Genomic DNA, 21,534 nt, shown 5'->3' on the forward strand with positions numbered 1-21,534 from the left:
AACCATCATGCTAAGTGTAAGAAGTCAAAAAAGACTACATATTTTATGACTCCATTCATATAAAATGTCCAGAATAGGCAAATATATAAAAACAGAACATAGATTAGTGGTTGCCTAGGCCAGGGGAGAGGGGAGGATAGGGCAAAAGGGGTATAGGTAATGGGCACGAGGTTTCTTTTGGGGATGATGGAAATAATCCAAAATTAGATTATGGTAATGGCTGTACAACTCTGTAAATATACTAAAATCCACTGAATAGTACACTTAAAATGGATAGCTTTTAGAGTATCCGTAAATTATATCTTGATAAAGCTGTTTTTTAAAATGTCATAGCAGCCTTATTCATAACTGTCAAAAAATGGAAACAAACCAAATGTTCATCAACAGGATGAATAAACAAACACATTGTGATACATTTACACCACAGAATATAATTTAACAACGAAAAGGAAAAAGCTACTCCTACACAACAACAAGGATGAATCTTCAAACTGAGGGTAAGAGCCAGACCAAAGAATAACATACTGTATGCTTTATTTTAAATAAAGAGGCAAGACTAATCTATGATGGTAGAAATCACAAAAGTGGTTGCCTGTGGGGGACAGGGGAGGGCATGAGAGAATGACTGCGATGGGGCAGAGGGGAATTTTTTGTAATGTAATGAAAATGTTCTTTATCTTGATAGAAATGTATGTCATATAACTTTATGTATGTGTCAAACCTCATCAAACTGCACACTCAAGACTGGTACATATTATTGTGTGCAAATTATACTTCAATTAATAAACAAACCTAGCTTCCCACTGAGTACCTGTTTCCTATCTGAAGAACACATCATTTATGGAGTAAACTAAACTGACAAGTATAAATGCACTGATTAACAATTATTTTCATATTTCTAAAGGCTCCATGCCAACTCTTAGAAGAATAGCTTCCCAGCTTTACAGTTAAAAAAAACAAAGAAAAAACCCCCCAAATAGTTTTAAGATACTTTAATATACAGTAACATGTAAACTTCAAAATGTTCCATCTGTATGTTATTCCTCTTTTGCCACACTTGAGTGCTTTGAATTTATTCCAAGAGGAAATCAAAATAATGGTGTTCTTTATATAAGCATAGTATTAAAGATGACAGTATATATAGGATAAGTCTACTTTCTTCTCTCCCCTAGAACAGACCCTGATGAACTCAAGTCTTGAATTTGACTTGAAATAATTATTTGTTAAACCCTTACTATGCAATTAGTACTATGCTACATATCAGCTACTCTCACAGAACTCACAATTTACCACGAAAGACAAAAACCAACACACGATATAATAATAAACACAATAATTAAGCACTCTTCTATACACGTCAGGGATGGCAAATACCTGTAAAGCATGCAGCCACTTCTTCCTCTTTTATAAATGGCAAACATAATTAACTGATAGTGTGGCACTTTTTCTTGCTGAGCAAGTATGCAGTCTTAAAATTCTTCTTAATGCAGAACTCCATGAAGGCCCTAACAATGTGCTTGAACTGGCAGAGGAATTAAAACCTATATGCTTCTGTTATAGTGTGATAAAAATACACAGAAGAAGCAGACCAAAAAAGGCTAGAGAAAGTTTTAGAAAGAAAGCAGAACATTCACTCATCAACCAACATTCATTTACATTACCTATTATGTGAAAGGAGTTAGGACTACCAAAGAAATTAAAGCAGTAAGATATGGTCGCAGACTTCCAAGAACTCAAATTCCAGTGAAGAAACAAAACAATGATAAAACAGGGTGTTGAGTGATATTAAGAATACACAGGATGTTCGGGCATCTAAATAGGACCATGATTAGTGAACCCTTCCAGGAAAAAGTGACTCTTTGGCCGAGTTCTGACACATAGTTAGCCAAATAAAAAAAGATGGAAAGGGTGTGACATCACCAACATGGTGACATAGGTTGTTCCTGATTTCACTCCCCCTCACAAGAACTAACAACTATCCACGGACAAGACATCACTGAGAAAGATGGAAGGGAAGAATACATGGGAGGCAAGGTAGTATGAAAAAATACAGCACGTTCAGAAGAACTCTAAATACTCTTGCATGGCTTGACACAGAGTCAATCTTGAAGTATGAGAAGGACTTTAAAATGTAGTAAGAGAATGAAATAGCTGGGATACTACTGGTTTCATAAATTCTACCATTCAATTATTACTGTATGCATGTATTCCTGAAGTAATAAATTTAATGAAGAACAAGCTCTAAAGAAATAACAGATAAAGCAAATAATCATTAACAGCTACTAAAAGCATCACGTGAAAGTCTGATGGGAAACTTTATATTGGCTCACAAACCTGAACCCACTAATCAATTTTTAAAATAAACTTTTAATTGCAGAATAGTCTTAGATTTACAGAAAAGTTTCACATAGTACAAAGTTTCCATATATCTCTCTCACCCAGTTTCCCCTGTTGATAACTTCTTACATTATTATGGTACATTTGTTACAACTAAGGAACCAACATTGGTATATTACTATAATTAGACTCCACACTTTATCTGGATTTCCCTAGAAGCAGTTCTTCTCTAATGTCTTTTTTCTGTTCCAAGATCCCATCCAGGATATAGTACATTTAGTTACCCTGTCTCCTTAGCCTTCTCTGATCCATGACATTTTCTCAGACTTTGTTTTAGATGACCTTGATATTTTCAAGTCATACTGGTATACTGGTCAGGTATTTTGTAGAACATCCCTTGATATGGGTTTGTTTGATGTTTTTCTCATGATTAGACATGTGTTTTCAGAGGAACAGGCCATTCTCTTCACATCGTATCAAGGGTACATGCTATCAACATGATTTATCACTAATAATATAACATTGATCACCTGGTGAAGGCTGTGTTTGCCAGGTTTCTCCAGTGTAGTTATTTTCCCTCCCTTTCTGTACTCTATCTTTGGAAACAAGTTACTAAATACAGGCCACACTTAAGGGGAGTGGAAGGAGTTAAGCTCCCGCTCCTGGAGGGGGAATAAATCATATAAGTTACTGCAAATTTTCTGTATGGGAGATTTGTCTCTTGTCTCTCATTTATTCAAACAACTTATTTATATTAGTATCAACTCAGGGATTTAATTTTGTTTCTCATATTGTCCCAGCTCTGGCCATTGCAAAGTATTTCAGGTTGGTTCCTATGTCCCTCTGATATGCCCCAAGCCTATCCTTTTGTTTTTTGAGCACTTCCTTATTTTCTAGCACTACAAGATGCTCCAGGCTCATCTTATATATACCCTGTTGCAGCCCTAGAAGCAGAGCCATTTCTCCAAGAAATTGTGCTTCCTTTTATTGGAGAATGATAGAACCACTGATCAATTTTAACATAATAACCAGACATTCTATGCCCCCTGATGCTGAGATGACAGGAAGTGTGACACACCACCCAGGAAATACTTTTGCTCCCTTCTTCTCCAAAAAACAAACAAACAACAACAAAAAACACCTGAACTTCACTCTATCAAGCCTCAAGAGCTAATTAATAGTTTATAGGAAATCCTATAAAGATGTAACCCTGAGGTCCCCCAGTAACCATGTGAACTGCCATGAGGTGAGGCCATAAATGGCAACTGAGACTTGGGAGAAAAATGAACTATCCTAAGGCTATATAAAATCCATGGCTCCAGTAACTATGAGGCCAGTTCTTTCCCTATTCTTCCACGGTTTGGCTATATGAACCAAATAAGTGTCTCCTTTCTTGCTTATGCTCAACTGAGTTCAGTTTCTGTTACTTATAACCAAGAGAGCTAACAAATATAATAAACGTGAATAAGGGAAGGCATGGGAAGAAAAATGGATTCAGGACATTGAGAGGGGTAGGATATAGGTTGAATTGCTTAGGTAAAGTCAGATTTTAGGTGAGATTTTTTTAAAACTCAGGAGAATTTATTTCTTTTTAGAATTTAATGATCTATTATTGCTATTCTGTGTTTTGGTAGTATTAACTACTGGGTTCATTTTTTAGCATATAATAATTTCAGTCACACACTGACCATTTATCATAATTTTAGAAATCAACAGATCCCACATCTTACTTTTTAGCTAATATAATTAGGATCTAAAATGAATAAATTATTTATACAAGCTCATATATCCAAGGCAGACATGCTGAAAGCACAGTGCAATAAAAAAGAAATAGGCTGTGGAGCCACATAGGACTGGGGTTTTTTCCCCGGTTCTTTCTCTCACCCAGTGCTTTTTCTTAATATAAAATTTTAATAGGTAGTACATAGACTAGATAGAAAATTCAACAGCTTATATTGTGAAAAGTAAGCCTTTCTCCTATCCCTGTCCCAGGAAGCCCTTCTTCCCCACCCTTTGGCAACCACTGTTACAACTTCTTGCATTCTCTTCTAGAGGTAGTCTATTTAGGCTTATTGAAGATTTGACCTTTTAGACTGCAAGACATATGATGATCACTAAAATTTTTAAAGTTATTCAGTGGCATTAGAAGGACTGGAGTTGGGAAGGCCTGATAAAAGTGGGGCTAAAGAGAAAGGAGTAGCTACGTGATACTCTATCCAGAAGCACTGACATTTAAAAAGGCAACAAGTTAAAATTAAAAACAAAAAAACTTTAAGGATCAAGTAATGTTCCTTAAAGGCATGATTAGTTGAGGTTTTTAAAAACACCTATTCTATTATTCACTCTGCTTGTCTAGAATTCTCTTGGGATCTTCTTGACTATTGCAGCAAATAATGGGGAGGGTTCTGATTTAACAGTGTAACATCTCCTGGACATCTAACAAAGAAAATTTAATTGTTCCCACCTTCTACTCCTGCAAGTGTCATTTTTATTCCAATTGTTTTAGGGTGAGAGAGATTAAAAAGAACTGGGACTGAAAAGAAAACACTGAGATTAATAACATATAACCAAGATGGATGGAGAAAGAAAAGGGGGAATGACGAAATTAACCTGAGAACACGTTTAGCTAGCAGCTACAGAAATATACAGGCAGTTTAAGTACTCATCCTCACCAAGCAATAAAGTAAACATCTCTTCTTATTTGAATTTTACCCAGTAAACTCCTGACTTAAAAGGGGATGGCTAAGATACCATGCATATTGCTCTCGACAGAGGTTAGGAATTTTACCCATGGGAAAAAAATCTCTTGGCATAAGTGACATATTAAATATGGAAAGAATTAAGTCAATTATTGAGCATACAAGGTAACAAAACTTAGTACATTTTTAGGAGTAGAAAACATATCTCATTTTAGAGTTGAAATGAGAATTTTTTTCAGACTTATTTTTTTTAACTCTCCAGAAAAAGTTTTTCTAAATTCCTAGAACAATGGCATAACCATTGCACGTTTAAATATCCAAGTCCCGAGAAAATAGGTAATAATTCTAACAGAAATACAACATAACTTTGGTATATTTTTAACAAGTGTCATAGGATAATGTGAATTACATATTCTTTTGACCAATTTCTTAAAATAGTTATGTAGGAAATAAATTATAATTAGAATGCATTTACAAATGTTTAAAATGTCTTAATCATCAGGATTACTCAAAGTGAACTTTATTACACATCAAATTATTTAGTAATAGAAAACAGCTCTAAAACTATAATGAGAGACAAAACATATGCTATGTCACATACCTATGCTTGTTTAAATACGACTTGGGTTAAATATATTAAATAGATGAGATCCTGTCAGTCTGCATTTTTTTCTTTCAAATCAGTGAAGAAGAAAAAGCAAGCATGAATAGTTTATAAAAATTATTTTTCCCTCCACTACCAGTTGCTGGTAGTATCAAGAACAGTGTGTACCATTTGTATCTGCTTTCTCATTTGCATAAAACTATCTTCCAAATAAATCAATGGGTAAAAAAAAATTGAAATCAGTCCAAAAGTACATGCTTTCCACTTTCAAACATATAATATTCAGTCTATATTTGCAGTCATTTAAATTTTAATCTAAAAACAGTGACAGTGGTTTGTAAATAACTTTAAAAGAATTTCTATCATCTGTCTAACAACAAATCAATTTTGTGCTTGTGTGCATAGTTGAGGACTATATTATTAATATAGTCAAAGAGTTATTTAGATGTGGTTTTCTTAGAGGTGGATTTCATTTCCCTGACCTGTCAAGAAAACACCTAAAACAACAATAAAAAGTGCTCAAAACCGGGCTTCCCTGGTGGCGCAGTGGTTGGGCGTCCGCCTGCCGATGCAGGGGACACGGGTTCGTGCCCCGGTCCGGGAAGATCCCACATGCCGCGGAGCGGCTGGGCCCGTGAGCCATGGCCGCTGAGCCTGCGCGTCCGGGGCCTGTGCTCCGCAGCGGGAGAGGCCACAGCAGTGAGAGGCCCGTGTACCGCAAAAAAAAAAAAAAAAAGTGCTCAAAACCATGTATGCATTCTAAAGTGAAATCAAGGAACATCTGACCATTAAAAATCAATTAATGGAATTACTAACAAGAATAATATGTAACAGAAGAATAATAAAACTTTCAATTATTACCTAAAGAAGTCAAAAGAACTCTAACATTAGTACCTTCCTCAATATTAGAAGGTATTTTATAGTAGTATCTTCCAATTCTAAAAGGTTTATAGAGGCTGTATTAGAGTCTTAAAAGAAAAAAAGTAACCAATAACACTAGGAAATTATGTGTAGGCTGCACTACCCTCTAATGGTGAATGGTAAGAGAAGTATACGATCAGGTTATCTTATCCACAGATATAAACTATAAAATCACAGCTTACCTCACAATTTCCATAATTCCAAAATATCTTGAGTCATGGCTTCAGGATGTTTTTTAGTAAAGATTGAAGTGTTACACCACTTTTCCCTAAAATTTTAAGCTTACATGTGGTAACCTTCGGACACACAACCATTAGGATGCTAAAGTCAAACGATATTATACTGCATGCAAATAGTATTTTTATTCTACTGTAATGTACTTTATATCCTTTTAATTGCCAGAGACAGGATTGAGTTCATTCATGACAAGCTAATGGGTTAAATAGCTATGTCTCAAAACAGACTTACTGCTAAACACTAAAGTATCATCCTTAAAACCATCAAGTGGGCTTCCCTGGTTGCACAGTGGTTAAGAATTCGCCTGCCAACTCAAGGAACACGGGTTCGAGCCCTGGTCTGGGAAGATACCACATGCCGCGGAGCAACTAAGCCCGTGCGCCACAACTATTGAGCCTGCGCTCTAGAGCCCGCAAGCCACAACTACTGAAGCCCGTGCGCCTACAGCCCGTGCTCTGCAACAAGATAAGCCACCACAATGAGAAGCCCGCACACTGCAACGAAGAGTAGCCTCCGCTCACCGCAACTAGAGAAAGCCCGCGCGCAGCAGCGAAGACCCAACGCAGCCAAAAATAAATAAATTAAAAAACAAACCATCAAGTGTTTTCTGGAATAAAGATGGTTATAATACTACTTACCTCAGTCTTTTTACTAATGTGATCTGTAAATGAAAAAAAAAATGGTGAGACTTTACTGAAGGACATAAACATATAAAATATTTCAGTATGTAAAAAATATTTAAACAAAGTTATTGAAAAGAATTTCAAAATTATAGTAAGAGTTACAGAAGACATTTGGGGGTTGTCTGGGACTCACATCAGAATTTACTTTTCTAGGGATATGATGTTAAAATTTACCGTATAATTACTAATTTGCTCAGCTTAAAAGACTTCTATCCCAGTAAATGCCACCCATACCAAGGGGTCTTATTAAATTTTAAACAGTTGAATCCCATATATTTTAGATTTGTGGTTTCAAATAATTTTGGGGGGGAGAACTTGCAGGGAGGTAAGTATGTCTAAAATCAATCACAAGGTACTATTACTGTAAAAACTGTATAGATCACTGCCTTTGTGGAATAAAAGGTAGAATAGTAATTTGTGTCCTTCAAAACTATTACCTAGTTTTTTTTAAATTTTAAAAATACATATCATAGTGATTTGATAATACTGTGAAAAAAATCCTAAGAATTAATGTATGCTTATAAATGAATACAAAAAAGAGGGCATAACTATATCCAAATTAAACAAATCATTGACTTAGTAACAACAATATTTCTGGGAAGTGATTACAAGGAAGACATAGGGAATCCACACAGATATAAGGTTGAACTAAAGTACAAATAGGTAGCAAGTGTTCTTAAATTGAAGATGATCAGGATATCTAATATTTAACAATGCTTCTCGTGCACAGCAGAAATTTTCCATGCTCAAGGACTAAAAATAATTTAATAGTATAGCTTCTTATGAGAAATCTATTTGAGAATCTAAAAGCTGGTCCAGTTCTCTAAAGCATCTGTTGATCAGAATAGAGTCCATAAACCCAGTAAATGTCAAAATCACATGTTTCAGGTCAAACTACCAAATCCTGGTGGGTTATCCAGTCATTCTTCTAGCACCTTCTACTTAATATACAATGTGATGCCCGAAACCCAGGGAAGTACTATGACTGTGTTAACCATGTTTTGAAACAGTTGTACAGCTTCCCTTTAACAGTATCATACTAATGTCTTTCTCAATGCATCTAATAAATTTACATAGTACTTAAACATATGAAAAATAAAGAAGTTTTAAAAAGCATTCTTTTCATGTCTCTGCCTAGTTTTTAATGACATAATTCTTATATTAAAAGCTTTCTTGCTAGAGTTGGAAATTTAACATATATCTGTTCTTTTTAACCCCGAAACAAAGCAACTTAGAGAAGCAGACTATAGGGAAAAGTGTCCTCATCCTTAAATGAAAACAATACGATCCTCTAAATTTATTCCTAACTTCACAGGTAGGCTTGTTTCTGAAAACAAAGTATTTTGGGGTTTTGGTTTTTTTTAGATTATTGCTATGGTCTTATTAATCCTCATGGAACAAATGCCCAATGTATTAAGCTTAAATTCATGAGTCAAACTGACTTCTTGGTCAATGAAGAAACAAGTGTTCATTTGGTCAGCAACTATTCCTTTTTCTTTTTGAATACAGTTCCTTGCGCTATACCGTAGGACCTTGTTGTTTATCCGGTTAGCAACTATTCTGATTGGTATAAGCACAGCACTCTTCATTAAAATTTTCTGTGATGACAGTAATGTTCTATACCTGTGCTGTCTAACATTGAAGCTACTAGTTACATGTGGCTACTGAGCACCAAATGTGGCTAATGCAACTAAGGAATTTTAAATTTTTGTTCATTTTAATTAACTTATCTTTAAATTGCCACACATGAATAGTAGTTACCATATTATACAGCACAGACTTAGAGTTTTCACCATTTCCCAATTCAAAAATAATGTGCTTTGTGCTCTGTCTTCAAAAGTTCAGTGGATGGTATAATTTCCTTCTGTCTTCTTTGTTCAATAAAACCAATACAAATGATATTATAAAGTGATTTCTGGTAATAAGTCTCATTCTAAAAATTTACATTTTAATTTTCTAAGATATAGTTCCAGATAACTTGAAGAGGTTGACCAATAATGGATGAAATCTGAAAATACTATTCCTGGTCTAGTGTAAGCCAAATCAATTTATGTATAAGGACAATATGTTCGAAGATGACTCAAAAACTACAAATATCAATTTTTATTTTCAGTGAGTTTTAGAAAAGGAACAAATTCAGAATTACATAAAGACAAATTCTTATTGAAATTTTATGAGGTTTTAATGACTGATTTTAAATTACTTTAACCCCGAAATAGTTTATTTTCAAGCAGGTTTACATTTTTTACATTCTAAGTAACATATAAATAAAACAATCTTTACTTATTTTAAAAATTAGAGAGGTACTTAAAATAAAATTATACAAGGACTAAGAATAGCTTCTCTAGTGTAATAGATTTCATACATATATTACCTTCAGATTGAAACTTTTTTAGTGATATTGGGAGAGGTTTGTCTTTTCCCTGATGAGTCTTTCTTTTGTCTTTTTTATTCATAACCCTTGACTGAGCTGATGCATTTTCAGCATTTTCATATTCCTAAAAAAAATTACCAACAATAATTAAGCTTGGTTTAACACTAGTAAAATCAACTAACCAATGGGCAATATGTTTCTTAAAGTTTTATTTTTTAAAGATAAGAGGCAAATAAGAAAATAAAAACATAGGCTAGCCAAACCGTATAAAAAGACACCTGTTTATTTATACACTCAATCTCTTCCCTCTTAAACACGGAAATAAAAATAAAAAGCTATTCCTTGGTCTGTAACTCCTAGTTGCCACCCTCTTCTTCTTCATTTCAGGACCAAACTTAACACAATAATCTACGGTCAATTTCCTTTCTTAACCACACTGAAATCTGGATTCTGCTAGTCTCTGACACTAAAATTAAAGTCAACCTTCTCTTCAATGCCAAACCCAAAGACATTATGTTTTCAAGCATCTCTTGGTTTTCTCAATACACTTCTGACTATTCTTAAGTCTCCTTCACTGGCTTCTCTTTCCCCAACTATATTCTTAAAAATGCAGCCGCTGTTTACCATTATTCCATTCTTAACCCATTCTTCTTATGCTTTATACCTGTTGTTCCTCAAACTCAAAATTTAAAGTTCTACCTGATAACTTGTGTATGTACAGACAACTCAAACAATGTTCAATAAACATCTGCAAACTAAATACGTTCACCCTGCCTTCCCTGCTTGATCTTCTAGTAAGTACCTTGCTTAATGCCACCATCATCTACACAACTGTCTAGGCTAGAAACCTCAGTCATCCTTGCTTATTCTTCCTATACACTTCATATGTAAATTAGCCCCTAGGTCTTGTTGAGTTTATCTCCTAAAGATCTCTTAAATCTATTCTCGTTTATTCATACCTTCTGTCACTTCCCCTATCTTCTCTAGCTTGACACTGCAACACTCTCTAATTTTAGCCCCTCCATTCATCTTCTACACTGTTATGGCATAAGTTTCTAAAATGAAAACCTGAAATCAATCTGAAAGTTAAAAATATTCAATAGCTCTCTGCCAACAAATGTATAAAACTCAACCTCCTTAGCCTGTACATGAGGTTCTTTATATTCTATTCTGGTAGCAGTATCTCCAGCAACTCTAGGTCCGTAAATTATAGTTTTTCAAAACGCTACTCTTTCATGTGTACATGTCTTATGTACTTGTTACTCCTTCCCTGAGAATGCCTACTTTCTCTTGCCTACTGCTGAACTTCTAATACATTGAGTAAGACTCCACTTTAAAAACACTTTCCTAAGATATCCTGCCATTTGTGACAACATGGATAGACCTTGAGCACATTATGCTAAGTGAGGTAAGTCAGACAGAGGAAGACAAGTACTGTATGATATCACTTATATGTGGAATCTTTAAAAAAAAAAAAAAAAGTCAAACCTGTTAAAATAAAATGTGTAAAATGGTGGTTACCAGGGGATGGGGATGGGGATGGGGGTATGGTGCTTTAAGTATACAAACTTATAATGAGTAATAAATAAACCATAGAGATCCAATGTACAATATAATGAATATAGTCAATAATACTATACTACAATGCTGTAATATGATGAATATTGCTTCACTGGCAATCATATTACAATATATAAATGTATCAAAGTAACACACTGTACACCTTAAATTTACAAATTGTAACATTCAAATTTATCAAATAAAAAGAAAGAATCCTTTCCTAAAACCCACCCCCATCAAAAGCACAGAAAATTCTTCTATCTTCCTGAATTCCCACTGCACTGAAAACATAAAATCTCTCAATACACTACAATTATGGGTGTGTCTCCTTCCACTGAACTCAACAGCTTGGACCATGTCTTTATCTTTGTCCGTTTACACACGTAACAACAAGGATTACAGTTATTCTTGATAATTCTGGATAAAAGGAATAGGGACATGGAAAATGAAACTAACACATATAGTGTACGAAGTCCAGTCTAACAGCAATCTTCATCCTCTTCCCTTGAGCTATAAATAAATAGCAAACTCATCTAATGTAAATGTTAATTCCTCTCCTCCCTTCCTCCTGAGCGAAGAAGCAGTGTACAATGACATAGTATAAAGGCCCTTAAGCATGACCAGAGGCCATTTATGATCAACCACTGAGTTATCACAAGTTGAATAAACTTTACAGACCAAAAAAAATTCCCAATATATATAAAGGACTAAAATGTTAAATAATATGGAGATGATATAAATGCTCAATTTAAACATAGAAAATGGAAACAAACACTACTTTTTGCGCAAACGTCCCTATAGTTACAAGCTGTAGAATGCATTTCAACACACAGCCCAATATCAAAGCTTAGTGATAAATGCTGAATTCACAAGGCCAAATTATCAGAAATGTCCTTCTATTTACTTCAGTTAATTAGCAGTGTATCTCTAGCAGAGGGTCTCTTAATGGATGCCCCTGTACTCACAGTTACTTAAATTTTTAAAATTTAACTATTTTCTATGTTCATTTAAAATAAGTTAAAATAAATCATCTGCTATTAGCCTCATTTCCTCTCTCCCCTTCATCTTGGTTGGAGAAATTTCTTAACTGAACATTCCAAATCACCGGACAAAGCTTAGTGCTTGTGTTTCTGTTATCTCTAAGAACTTGAGGAGAAATCTCATGAAAACTTTATGTTAATTACTTTGTTACAAGGATAAATTTTTAGGACAAACTTTAAAGAACTTTTATACAAAATTCAGGAAGGGTAGTTCTAACTTTTGACCACTTAAACCTAAAACATCTAAATCCATAAATGTGTAAATACCTTTTTGTGTTCTTCATATTCTAATTTACTTAGCAACAATGCCTTCTCAAGATCTGCTTCAAACATTTCAGATGTCAGCTAAAAATAAAAAGAAAGTTTAATGATAAACAGATAATAGCATTATACAACACGACAATATATACAGGATAAGAAAACAAATACTTTAATAAACAGTCTGGGTTCTCCAAAGTTATCTACCCATGCCAAAGTAGAGAACTCTGTGTTTTATAGAAGATACCAAAGCAAAAACTTATTTTGATATTTTTATTTTCTCATTGTCAATTATCTGTTGTATAATACATAATCTTTTTACTGTAACAAAACAAAATCTCACAAAGGAATTGACACTGTAATAGATGTTAAAGATGGTATCTAGTTTTGGACATAGAAAATATAACAGTGATTATTACTCAAAAATATAAGAATATTGAAAACTCAGTAAGCATTATAAAACATACCATTTACTTAATACAGACTAATTCACAGGTATAGAACCTTTAAATAAGGGACCAATTGTCCTGGTATATGCCTGATGTTACAGAAAAATTGTAGTGCATCTTTTTACTGCTATCTTTTTATTCCTTTTGTATGACTTCCCTACCTTTAAACTCCTCTAACACTATAATAAAATGATTCTTTGTGATCTGTATCTTTTGGTTCCTCTTTCTCACCACTCAATCTCACCTTAACTTCTTATAATCTAGCTTCTGCCACCCTCCAATCAAATTACTCTCTAAGAATTACTTTTCCTAATTGCCAAACAGAATTGGTACAGTGGTTGGATGGGGCTTTGGGTTGTCTACCTTTGGGGATAAGGTATATCTGCAGCTGAATAGGATAGCTGCCACATGTAAACATCCTGGATTTGTTTACATGTATGTGTTGACCTATGCATACTGTATAATAAAAGCATAAATTTAGTAGGCATCGCTTGTTTTTGTCTGTCCATAATCCCTTCCTTTATTCCTTTGAATAACTTCAATTCAATCCAGTGTCCTAGGATTCTAGCAAGACAGCCAATCACCTAATTTTATATACCACCCACTACCACACCCACACAAATATGTGTATGGTATCACCAACAACAGGATGGGAGCAAAGGACCTAACTCTTTTTTGTTCTCCTAGGAACTAAAATTTGAGAACACAAAGTAAGTGGGGTTCAATCAGCTGATGATAGCCTCTAAAAGTGAGTGTACTAGTTCATGCCTCTGAGCACCCCAGAATTCCTTTATTTCCATCTTTCCCAAGGTCTCATTGTTTAGTTTTTAATTCAAATCTGTGAATCACTCAGTATCCTTTTGTCAAATTATTTTTTGCCAAAGTTATTCAGAATTGTTTCTGTTGTTTAACGATTTAAAAAAAAAACTAAACTAAAATAGAAACCAATTCCAAAAAGAAGTCATCTGTTTCAAAGGGACACCTTAAAAAGTAGAAAAATGTTAACACTGGACACCATGAACTAATAAATCTTTTACTTCTAATCAAAGCATTTCATCCAATCCTATACTAAGACAACAAAAAGAGGAGGAAAAAATAGGTTTATCGCAGAAAAAAATTAATCTAACTCAGAGAAAAACAGTTAGAATTAAAATGGTAAATAAGGGCATATACTACTCGAAATTCTGGTTAAGCCCCAAGTAAACTGTACATACTTTTTCTATGGAGTAACTGAAAAGAACTTGAAGAATTAATTCAATCCAAATTAGTAACAATCAGGAAAAAGTAACCTTTTTTAAAAGGTTAACCTTTTAAATACTTTATTATATAAATGTATATTTAAAAACAATATACAGTTAAAAGGTAAAAAGGAAGTGGATTCATGTTAGTGTTACACAAAAAAGGAAGTTTACATCAATTTCTCTACCTAAACTCAAAGCAATCTGAGTACAAAATACTTCAATATAATTAGAGCATAGCAGTCATTCCAACATAGAAAAAGTAACAAAACTACTTAAGTTTATTCTGAGAAAAGTTGGTTAAATTTACCACTAAGCTTTTAATCCATATTAATGACATTTAACATTTACAGAAAACACATTTAAGATTATTTCCAATATGGCACATATTCTGCCTGATATTCCAAAAATAAATTAGTAGGCAGAAGAGGAGACAAAGTTGGGAGTCTTGCAAGATGCGATTATTTTTTTTTCGAACTATCTCAAGTAACTTAGATATTAAGACAGCTGATTCTAAGAAAATGATAAAAACTGAATGAAACGGACCTTTTAAAAGTGAAAAATATGGCTCTCCCCAGCATTTGATTCTAAATACAGCAGTTTAAAGCTTACATTTACCTTTTAATTATTAACAAAAACTAATATACAAGGAAATACAATTAGGCAAAAATGATTTAAATTTCAGTTTAACTCTGAAAACTAGGAAAAACTTCCCAAATGTCACCATATGATCGTTTAGCCTATAAGGATTCACAGAGAACCCTCTATGTGCTTTGCCTCTAGTCCTTTAAAGTAGCAGCAAAAATTTGGCTTTTGCCCTCAAAGAATTTCTACTCCAGTTGGGAATAAAAAGCTAACACACATGACATACAGAAAATAGAGTAAGATATTAAAAGTGCTACAAAAGTTGACAGAAAATAGGTAAACAAGAAACAGAATTCAAAGAAGCATACAGAAAAGAAACTAAGTTGGTCCTTAAAGGAGAGATATAATTTGGATAGGTAGCAAAATGAATGGAAGAATTTTAGGAGGAAAGAGTCACGTGAACAAAAAGTGTGATATTAAGAATATATATATTATGGGATACATGATAAAAGATAAATTCTATGCAATACAAGAGAGATGTGGAAAAAACCCAGGCTTTGGAAGATCACACAGGTGGATAATTTAAATTTCTATTCCACCCATTCTAGCTGTGATCTGGGGCAAGTTATGTAACTTCTGTGAATCTCAGTTTCTTCATAAATAAAAAGGAAACAGAAATATCAACCTTGCAGTATAGTTTTGAAAATTTTAAGCTATAATGTATGTCAAGTACCTAGCACAGTGCCTACCTGGCACAAGAGTTACACACAATAAATTAGAATTCCCTTTCTCTATGCTGGAGAATAGTAGAAAATAAGATTGCTTAGGTAGGGTAAAATTAGGTTCCAGACACTCCCTAAAAATTATGGATTCAGGATAGATGAAAGAGGAACACTGATAAGAGTAATTTTAAAGAAATAAACTGTCATATTAGAAGAATGAGAACTTAGAATCAATGGGTCTGGCTAAACCACTGTAGCCTCAGCATACAGGAACCTGGACCTGAACATAGCAATGCAGAAAACAAAGAAGGCTATTTCTCACCAAAGAATGACCAAGTTTCGGAACACTGATTAAATATGAAGAATGAATCAAAGATAAGATTTTTTACTCCAGATAACAGGGAGAAAGGTAACAGAAGACTACAATACCAGGAAAGAGAAAGAAAACATGATTCCAAATTCCCTAAACATGCCTTAATTAGAGAATTAGTTAATCATAAGACTGCTGTCAATGTAATTAATCAGTACATGTAGAAGTAGAACTGGGAAGGAAAAAAAAAAGTCTGGGCCTGAAAGACAGGCACTGGACATGAAAATGCAAATATAACCATGATTTTTAAAAAGTATCTTATATGTTAAGTTTGCAAATTGAGAATTCCTCATCATTTTCTTTGTACTTATGGGAGGAGGAGGAAAGGAAGAAAAAGAGGAAATAGTAGGCACTAAAATGCCTACAGGATTGGAGAAGATACTTACATGTGCCCAAGATGGAGTACTTCAGATCCCCTTCCTCCTGGCTTCCTTCATTGCCTCCTAACCCCATCTAGTAGTAAAACATTTTTTCTCTATTTAAATAAATAAACCTATAGCTCAAGGGTTTATGATCAGTTAAAGAGTATGAAGAACCAACAAAAAATGAGAAGGACAGTAAATATTTTGTAACTAGATTTTTAAAAATTTGTAAATTAAAATACCATAAAAATTTTACCCACTTTAAATCCAAGCAAAACAAATCCCAAATGCAGAATTAATCTTCATTTCTCAGGGGAACAGGGTTATTGTAAAACAACACACAGCAACATTCTGAGGACATCTAACACTTGCAGCCGAGTGTTTAGCCACAGTAGCAGTAGCGCCTTCTGGTCCTCCAACTCAGTGATTTTCAAAGTGTGGAACATATACCTTCACTAATTTGGAAAGCAGAATCATTTCCCCGAAAATCTTCCAGTAGTCTTATTGAACATTATGATTTTTTTTTTTTTTTTTTTTTTGCAGTACGCAGGCCTCTCACTGTTGTGGCCTCTCCCATTGCAGAGCACAGGCTCCGGACACGCAGGCTCAGCGGCCATGGCTCACGGGCCCAGCCATTCTGCGGCATGTGGGATCTTCCCGGACCGGGGCACGAACCCGTGTCCCCTGCATCAGCAGGCGGACTCTCAACCACTGCGCCACCAGGGAAGCCTGAACATTATGATTTTAAAGGTTGTAAATATTCTACAAAAACTGTATCTACGTGTTCATACTAATGATCAGGTTTTGTTCATCTCAATTAATGCATCTTCATATCTTCTGAGTGCTGTTTACATTTATTAAGTTGTATGCTTTAATTATATCTCAAAGTAATAAAAATGGTTCAATGATTCACTGAAGGATTAAAAGTAGTAATGAAAATAGTAAATAATGCAACTTATAAAAACACATAAATTTTAAAATGAAGACTCTAATACAGTGAATACAGAATATAAATCTGTATGTGTCAGCACAAGAGTGATTGTCACATAAGCAAATGAAAAGGAAAATTATAAATAGAAAATTAACATAGTGAATATTTGAAATTTCAATTTATTGAGTCATCAATCTATTTGTTCCTAGCTTCCTGCTATGAAATGTGGTCAGACCAGTGGCCTAAAGACATTATAGTTTTTGTTTCACTTCCAAAGCACAATGACCTGTATGAGTCTTTCCAGAACAGAACAAGTACCAAGTAATGCTTTCCAGAACAAAAGTGATGAATTTTGTTGCTAAAGAAAAAGCCAAAAAAACAAAGAGACCGCTTATAGTAAAACCAGGTGCAAGTCAAACTATCAACAGTAGACTTATTATACCAGCCACAAGGTTAATGAGAAATATCACACTCACAAACAAAAAACAGAACAAACTATTGGCAAAATGCCTTTATCAGATAGATGTACTAGAGGCTACAATGTGAAAAAACAATTAACTATGCACATGCTAGCAGATATTCAACTTCAGAGTTGGACAAAACCAGTGATACGTGGAGTCTGAATCAATACAACAGGAATAAGAAATACACAATTAAAATTTGATCTATTTATCACTGAATATCCACGAGAAGAGACTTTTCTATTCATTCATTATTTTTGAGCCATGATGTAAAATTTTAAAAAGATAATACTGGAATCAGTATTATCAATGCACTACCACAAATATAAGAGGTTATACCTGAACAACATCTACACTGAGATTTATTCCCAGGCAACAAGTAATGGTGAACAATATGTCTCTTGATCTTGATTCAATATTAAAAAAAAAATGGTAAAAATTCTGAATACAATCAAATCAAAGTCATGGCCTATTCTACTTTTTTTTAAACACCTTTACTGAGATATAATTCACATATTTTATATATCACATAAAATCTACCCACTTCAAGTGTGAAACGTATACCTCCTTTGATGTATACATCTCTGCAAAGAAATTCTGTATTCTGCTCATCTCCCTTTCAATTTCTCTTACCCAATTTTTCATCTCAGTCTATTATTTCACCTTTTTATATAACATTACTAACACCTTGACTTTTACAAAATGTTCTAGCTCCTTGGTTTTTATTAAATCAAAAAATAGGTGCTGTCTAAAATCAATTTCTCTGTTCCCCATAGCAAATCTTTTCCAAAGTACACTTTCACTTTGGACATTAAGTACAATGTTCTTCTCCTTTTATGTGGCAGAAACTTTTCTTCAGCTGGCATGAGATCAACTAAGATCCAGTGTTTGCTTCTAAGTAAGTGGAGTGGATGTTTCTTTACTGTCTATCTTGTTGCTGTTTAATACCAGCTCTCAGATTTTATGCTGAGGCTTAGCCAATGTAAATTTACATTATCGCTTTGACAATTTAGGAGTAGTAAACTTTGTCTTAGCATTTCTCTTTTGTGTTTACAATAAGCAGCCACGTAACAGACAGGATTTCTATATCCAGCTTTTTGACTGGCTCAGCCCTCAACACGTGGAGTTTCTCATAACAACACGTGTTGTTTCCCTGTATGAGGGAGAACACCCACCACAACTGTATACCTTCTGCCTAGTACAGTCACTGTCTGGTCCCTACTTTTAAAATCTACTATTCCACACAGTAAACTAGATTCCAGATGGTATACTGTCCATCAGTCCCAAAGCTTGCCCTTATCTCTTCTTCACTTGTCACTGTAATTATCCCAAGAACTACTTTACTTCTCATGACCTTGATTATTTTCCTACAAGTGAGACTTCCAAATAAGGTACCAGGTTTTCCTAAGTGACCCATCAATAGTATATCCAGCAGAAATTCCTCTAAGTTCCTCAGCCTTGGATGATATTTTTATATAGGGTTGGGGCCAAGTTGACTATTTCCTTCTCATAATTACCTGGTCATTTTGGCAGCAATCAATGGCAGCAGGAAGAAGGGCAATCAAATATCTGTGCTTAAGTTCCCCTATTACGTGGCATTTATTTTGGTGCAAAATTGAGTAGTTTTCCTTTATTAATTTTCCAGTGCCTCTTGGGCCACTGGGAGAAATTCTCTCTGGTGAAGACACTAGCAAATTCTATTACTGTCTAAACAAGTAGATCATTACGTTAATAATACTTGTAAACCAGAAAAAAAAATGTCATAATGAATGCTGTAGAAGGAAAAAAGAATCAAATAACCCCTCTAGAATAATACAAGATGATTTATCCAGTTTACCAATGCTTGGAAATATCACTTTTGCACAGCCCTAGTGTAATAACTGATGCTCGTAAAGATGAGCCCGAGGCACTACAAAATTCTATAGAAAATGTTATAATTAACATAGTTTATGTTAAGAGCATAGTTTAGTATAGTCTAATTCTATTTTTTTTTTTATAGGAACATTTACTTATTTATTGGCTGCGTTGGGTCTCTGTTGCTGCACACAGACTTTCTCTAGTTGTGGCGAGCAGGGGCTACTCTTCATTGCAGTGCGCAGGCTTCTCATTGTGGTGGCTCCTCTTGTTGTGGAGCACAGGCTCTAGGCATGTGGGCTTCAGTAGTTGTGGCACGCAGCCTCAGTAGTTGTGGCTCGTGGGCTCTAGAGCACAGGCTCAGTAGTTGTGGCACATGGGCTTAGTTGCTCCACAGCATGTGGGATCTTCCTGGACCAGGGATCGAACCCGTGTCCCCTGAATTGGCAGGCAGTCTTAATCACTGCACCACCAGGGAAGTCCCCAGTCTAATTCTTTTAAAACTGGTAACACAAGCATGATAGGTATAGCCACTCCATTAAGCCAAACATCTGCTAAAACAATACCTATTCCCAACAGATCAAATGGCAGTTTAACAGGTAAGAAAATAACTATTCATTTCCCATACATACAGCACCTCCTAGAGTACACTCCAGGCTTAGTGTGTTACTTCCCTGGATACCACACACACAAAAAGAAATTGATTGGTTTTATTAAATTATCTCTTTGATTTGGTTATTAATGACATTTATTTAATAGAAGCATAAAAGAACAAAACATCGTGTAAATAGGCTAAAAAAAACAAACAAATGTCATAAACTCTTTTACAACAAGGTTGAAAAGGAAAAGTTTCCCCTCAAAGTCTTTCTTTCTTTAAGTAAAACTGTCACTGAGTATTTTTTTTAACATCTTTATTGGAGTATAATTGCTTTACAATGGTGTGTTAGTTTCTGCTTTATAACAAAGTGAATCAGCTATACATATACATATATCCCCATATCTCCTTCCTCTTGCGTCTCCCTCCCACCTTCCCTATCCCACCCCTCTAGATGGACACAAAGCACTGAGCTGATCTCTCTGTGCTATGCACTGCTTCCCACTAGCTATCTATTTTACATTTGGTAGTGTATATCTGTCCATGCCACTCTCTCACTTCATCCCAGCTTACCCTTCCCCCTCCCCATATCCTCAAGTACATTCTCTACGTCTGTGTCTTTATTCCTGTCCTGCCTCTAGGTTCTTCAGAACCTTTTTTTTTTTTTTTTTTTTTTTTAGATTCCATATATATGTGTGAGCCTCCGGTATTTGTTTTTCTCTTTCTGACTTACTTCACTCTGTGTGAGCCTCTAGGTCCATTCACCTCACTACAAATAACTCAAGTTTTTTATGGCTGAGTAATATTCCATTGTATACGTGTGCCACATCTTTGTCCATTCATCGGTCAATGGACACTTAGGTTGCTTCCATGTCCTGGCTATTGTAAATAGAGCTGCAATGAACATTGTGGTACATGACTCCTTTTGAATTACGGTTTTCTCAGGGTATATGCCCAGTAGTGGGATTGCTGGGTCGTATGGTAGTTCTATTTTTAGTTTTTAAGGAACCTCCATACTGTTCTCCATAGTGGCTGTATCAATTTACATTCCCACCAACAGTGCAAGAGGGTTCCCTTTTCTCCACACCCTCTCCAGCATTTATTGTTTGTAGATATTTTGACTGGTGTGAGGTGATACCTCACTGTAGTTTTGATTTGCACTTCTCTAATGATTTCACTGAGTATTTTTAATAAGAGACCTCTGGTCTTACAAATGTGATTTTTTTACTTGAAATAATTTAATCCTGTTTTTCT

General features: G+C 34.7%; 1 protein-coding gene across 3 annotated transcripts in view; it reads right to left on the minus strand.

The window, feature by feature from the left end:
• GKAP1 (G kinase anchoring protein 1) overlaps nucleotides 1-21,534 on the minus strand; it is an 81,954-nt gene that overhangs the window by 48,211 nt on the left and 12,209 nt on the right. For all 3 annotated transcript variants that reach the window (XM_032636227.1, XM_032636229.1, XM_032636228.1), the window contains exons 5-7: nucleotides 12,723-12,800; nucleotides 9,856-9,979; nucleotides 7,437-7,459 (exon numbers count right to left, since the gene is read on the minus strand). In XM_032636227.1, the coding sequence (XP_032492118.1) occupies nucleotides 7,437-7,459; nucleotides 9,856-9,979; nucleotides 12,723-12,800 (225 nt within the window). The remainder of the gene's footprint in view (nucleotides 1-7,436; nucleotides 7,460-9,855; nucleotides 9,980-12,722; nucleotides 12,801-21,534) is intronic.

The sequence above is a fragment of the Phocoena sinus genome, chromosome 6 (assembly GCF_008692025.1).
Source record: "Phocoena sinus isolate mPhoSin1 chromosome 6, mPhoSin1.pri, whole genome shotgun sequence".
NCBI classification, from domain to species: Eukaryota; Metazoa; Chordata; class Mammalia; order Artiodactyla; family Phocoenidae; genus Phocoena; species Phocoena sinus.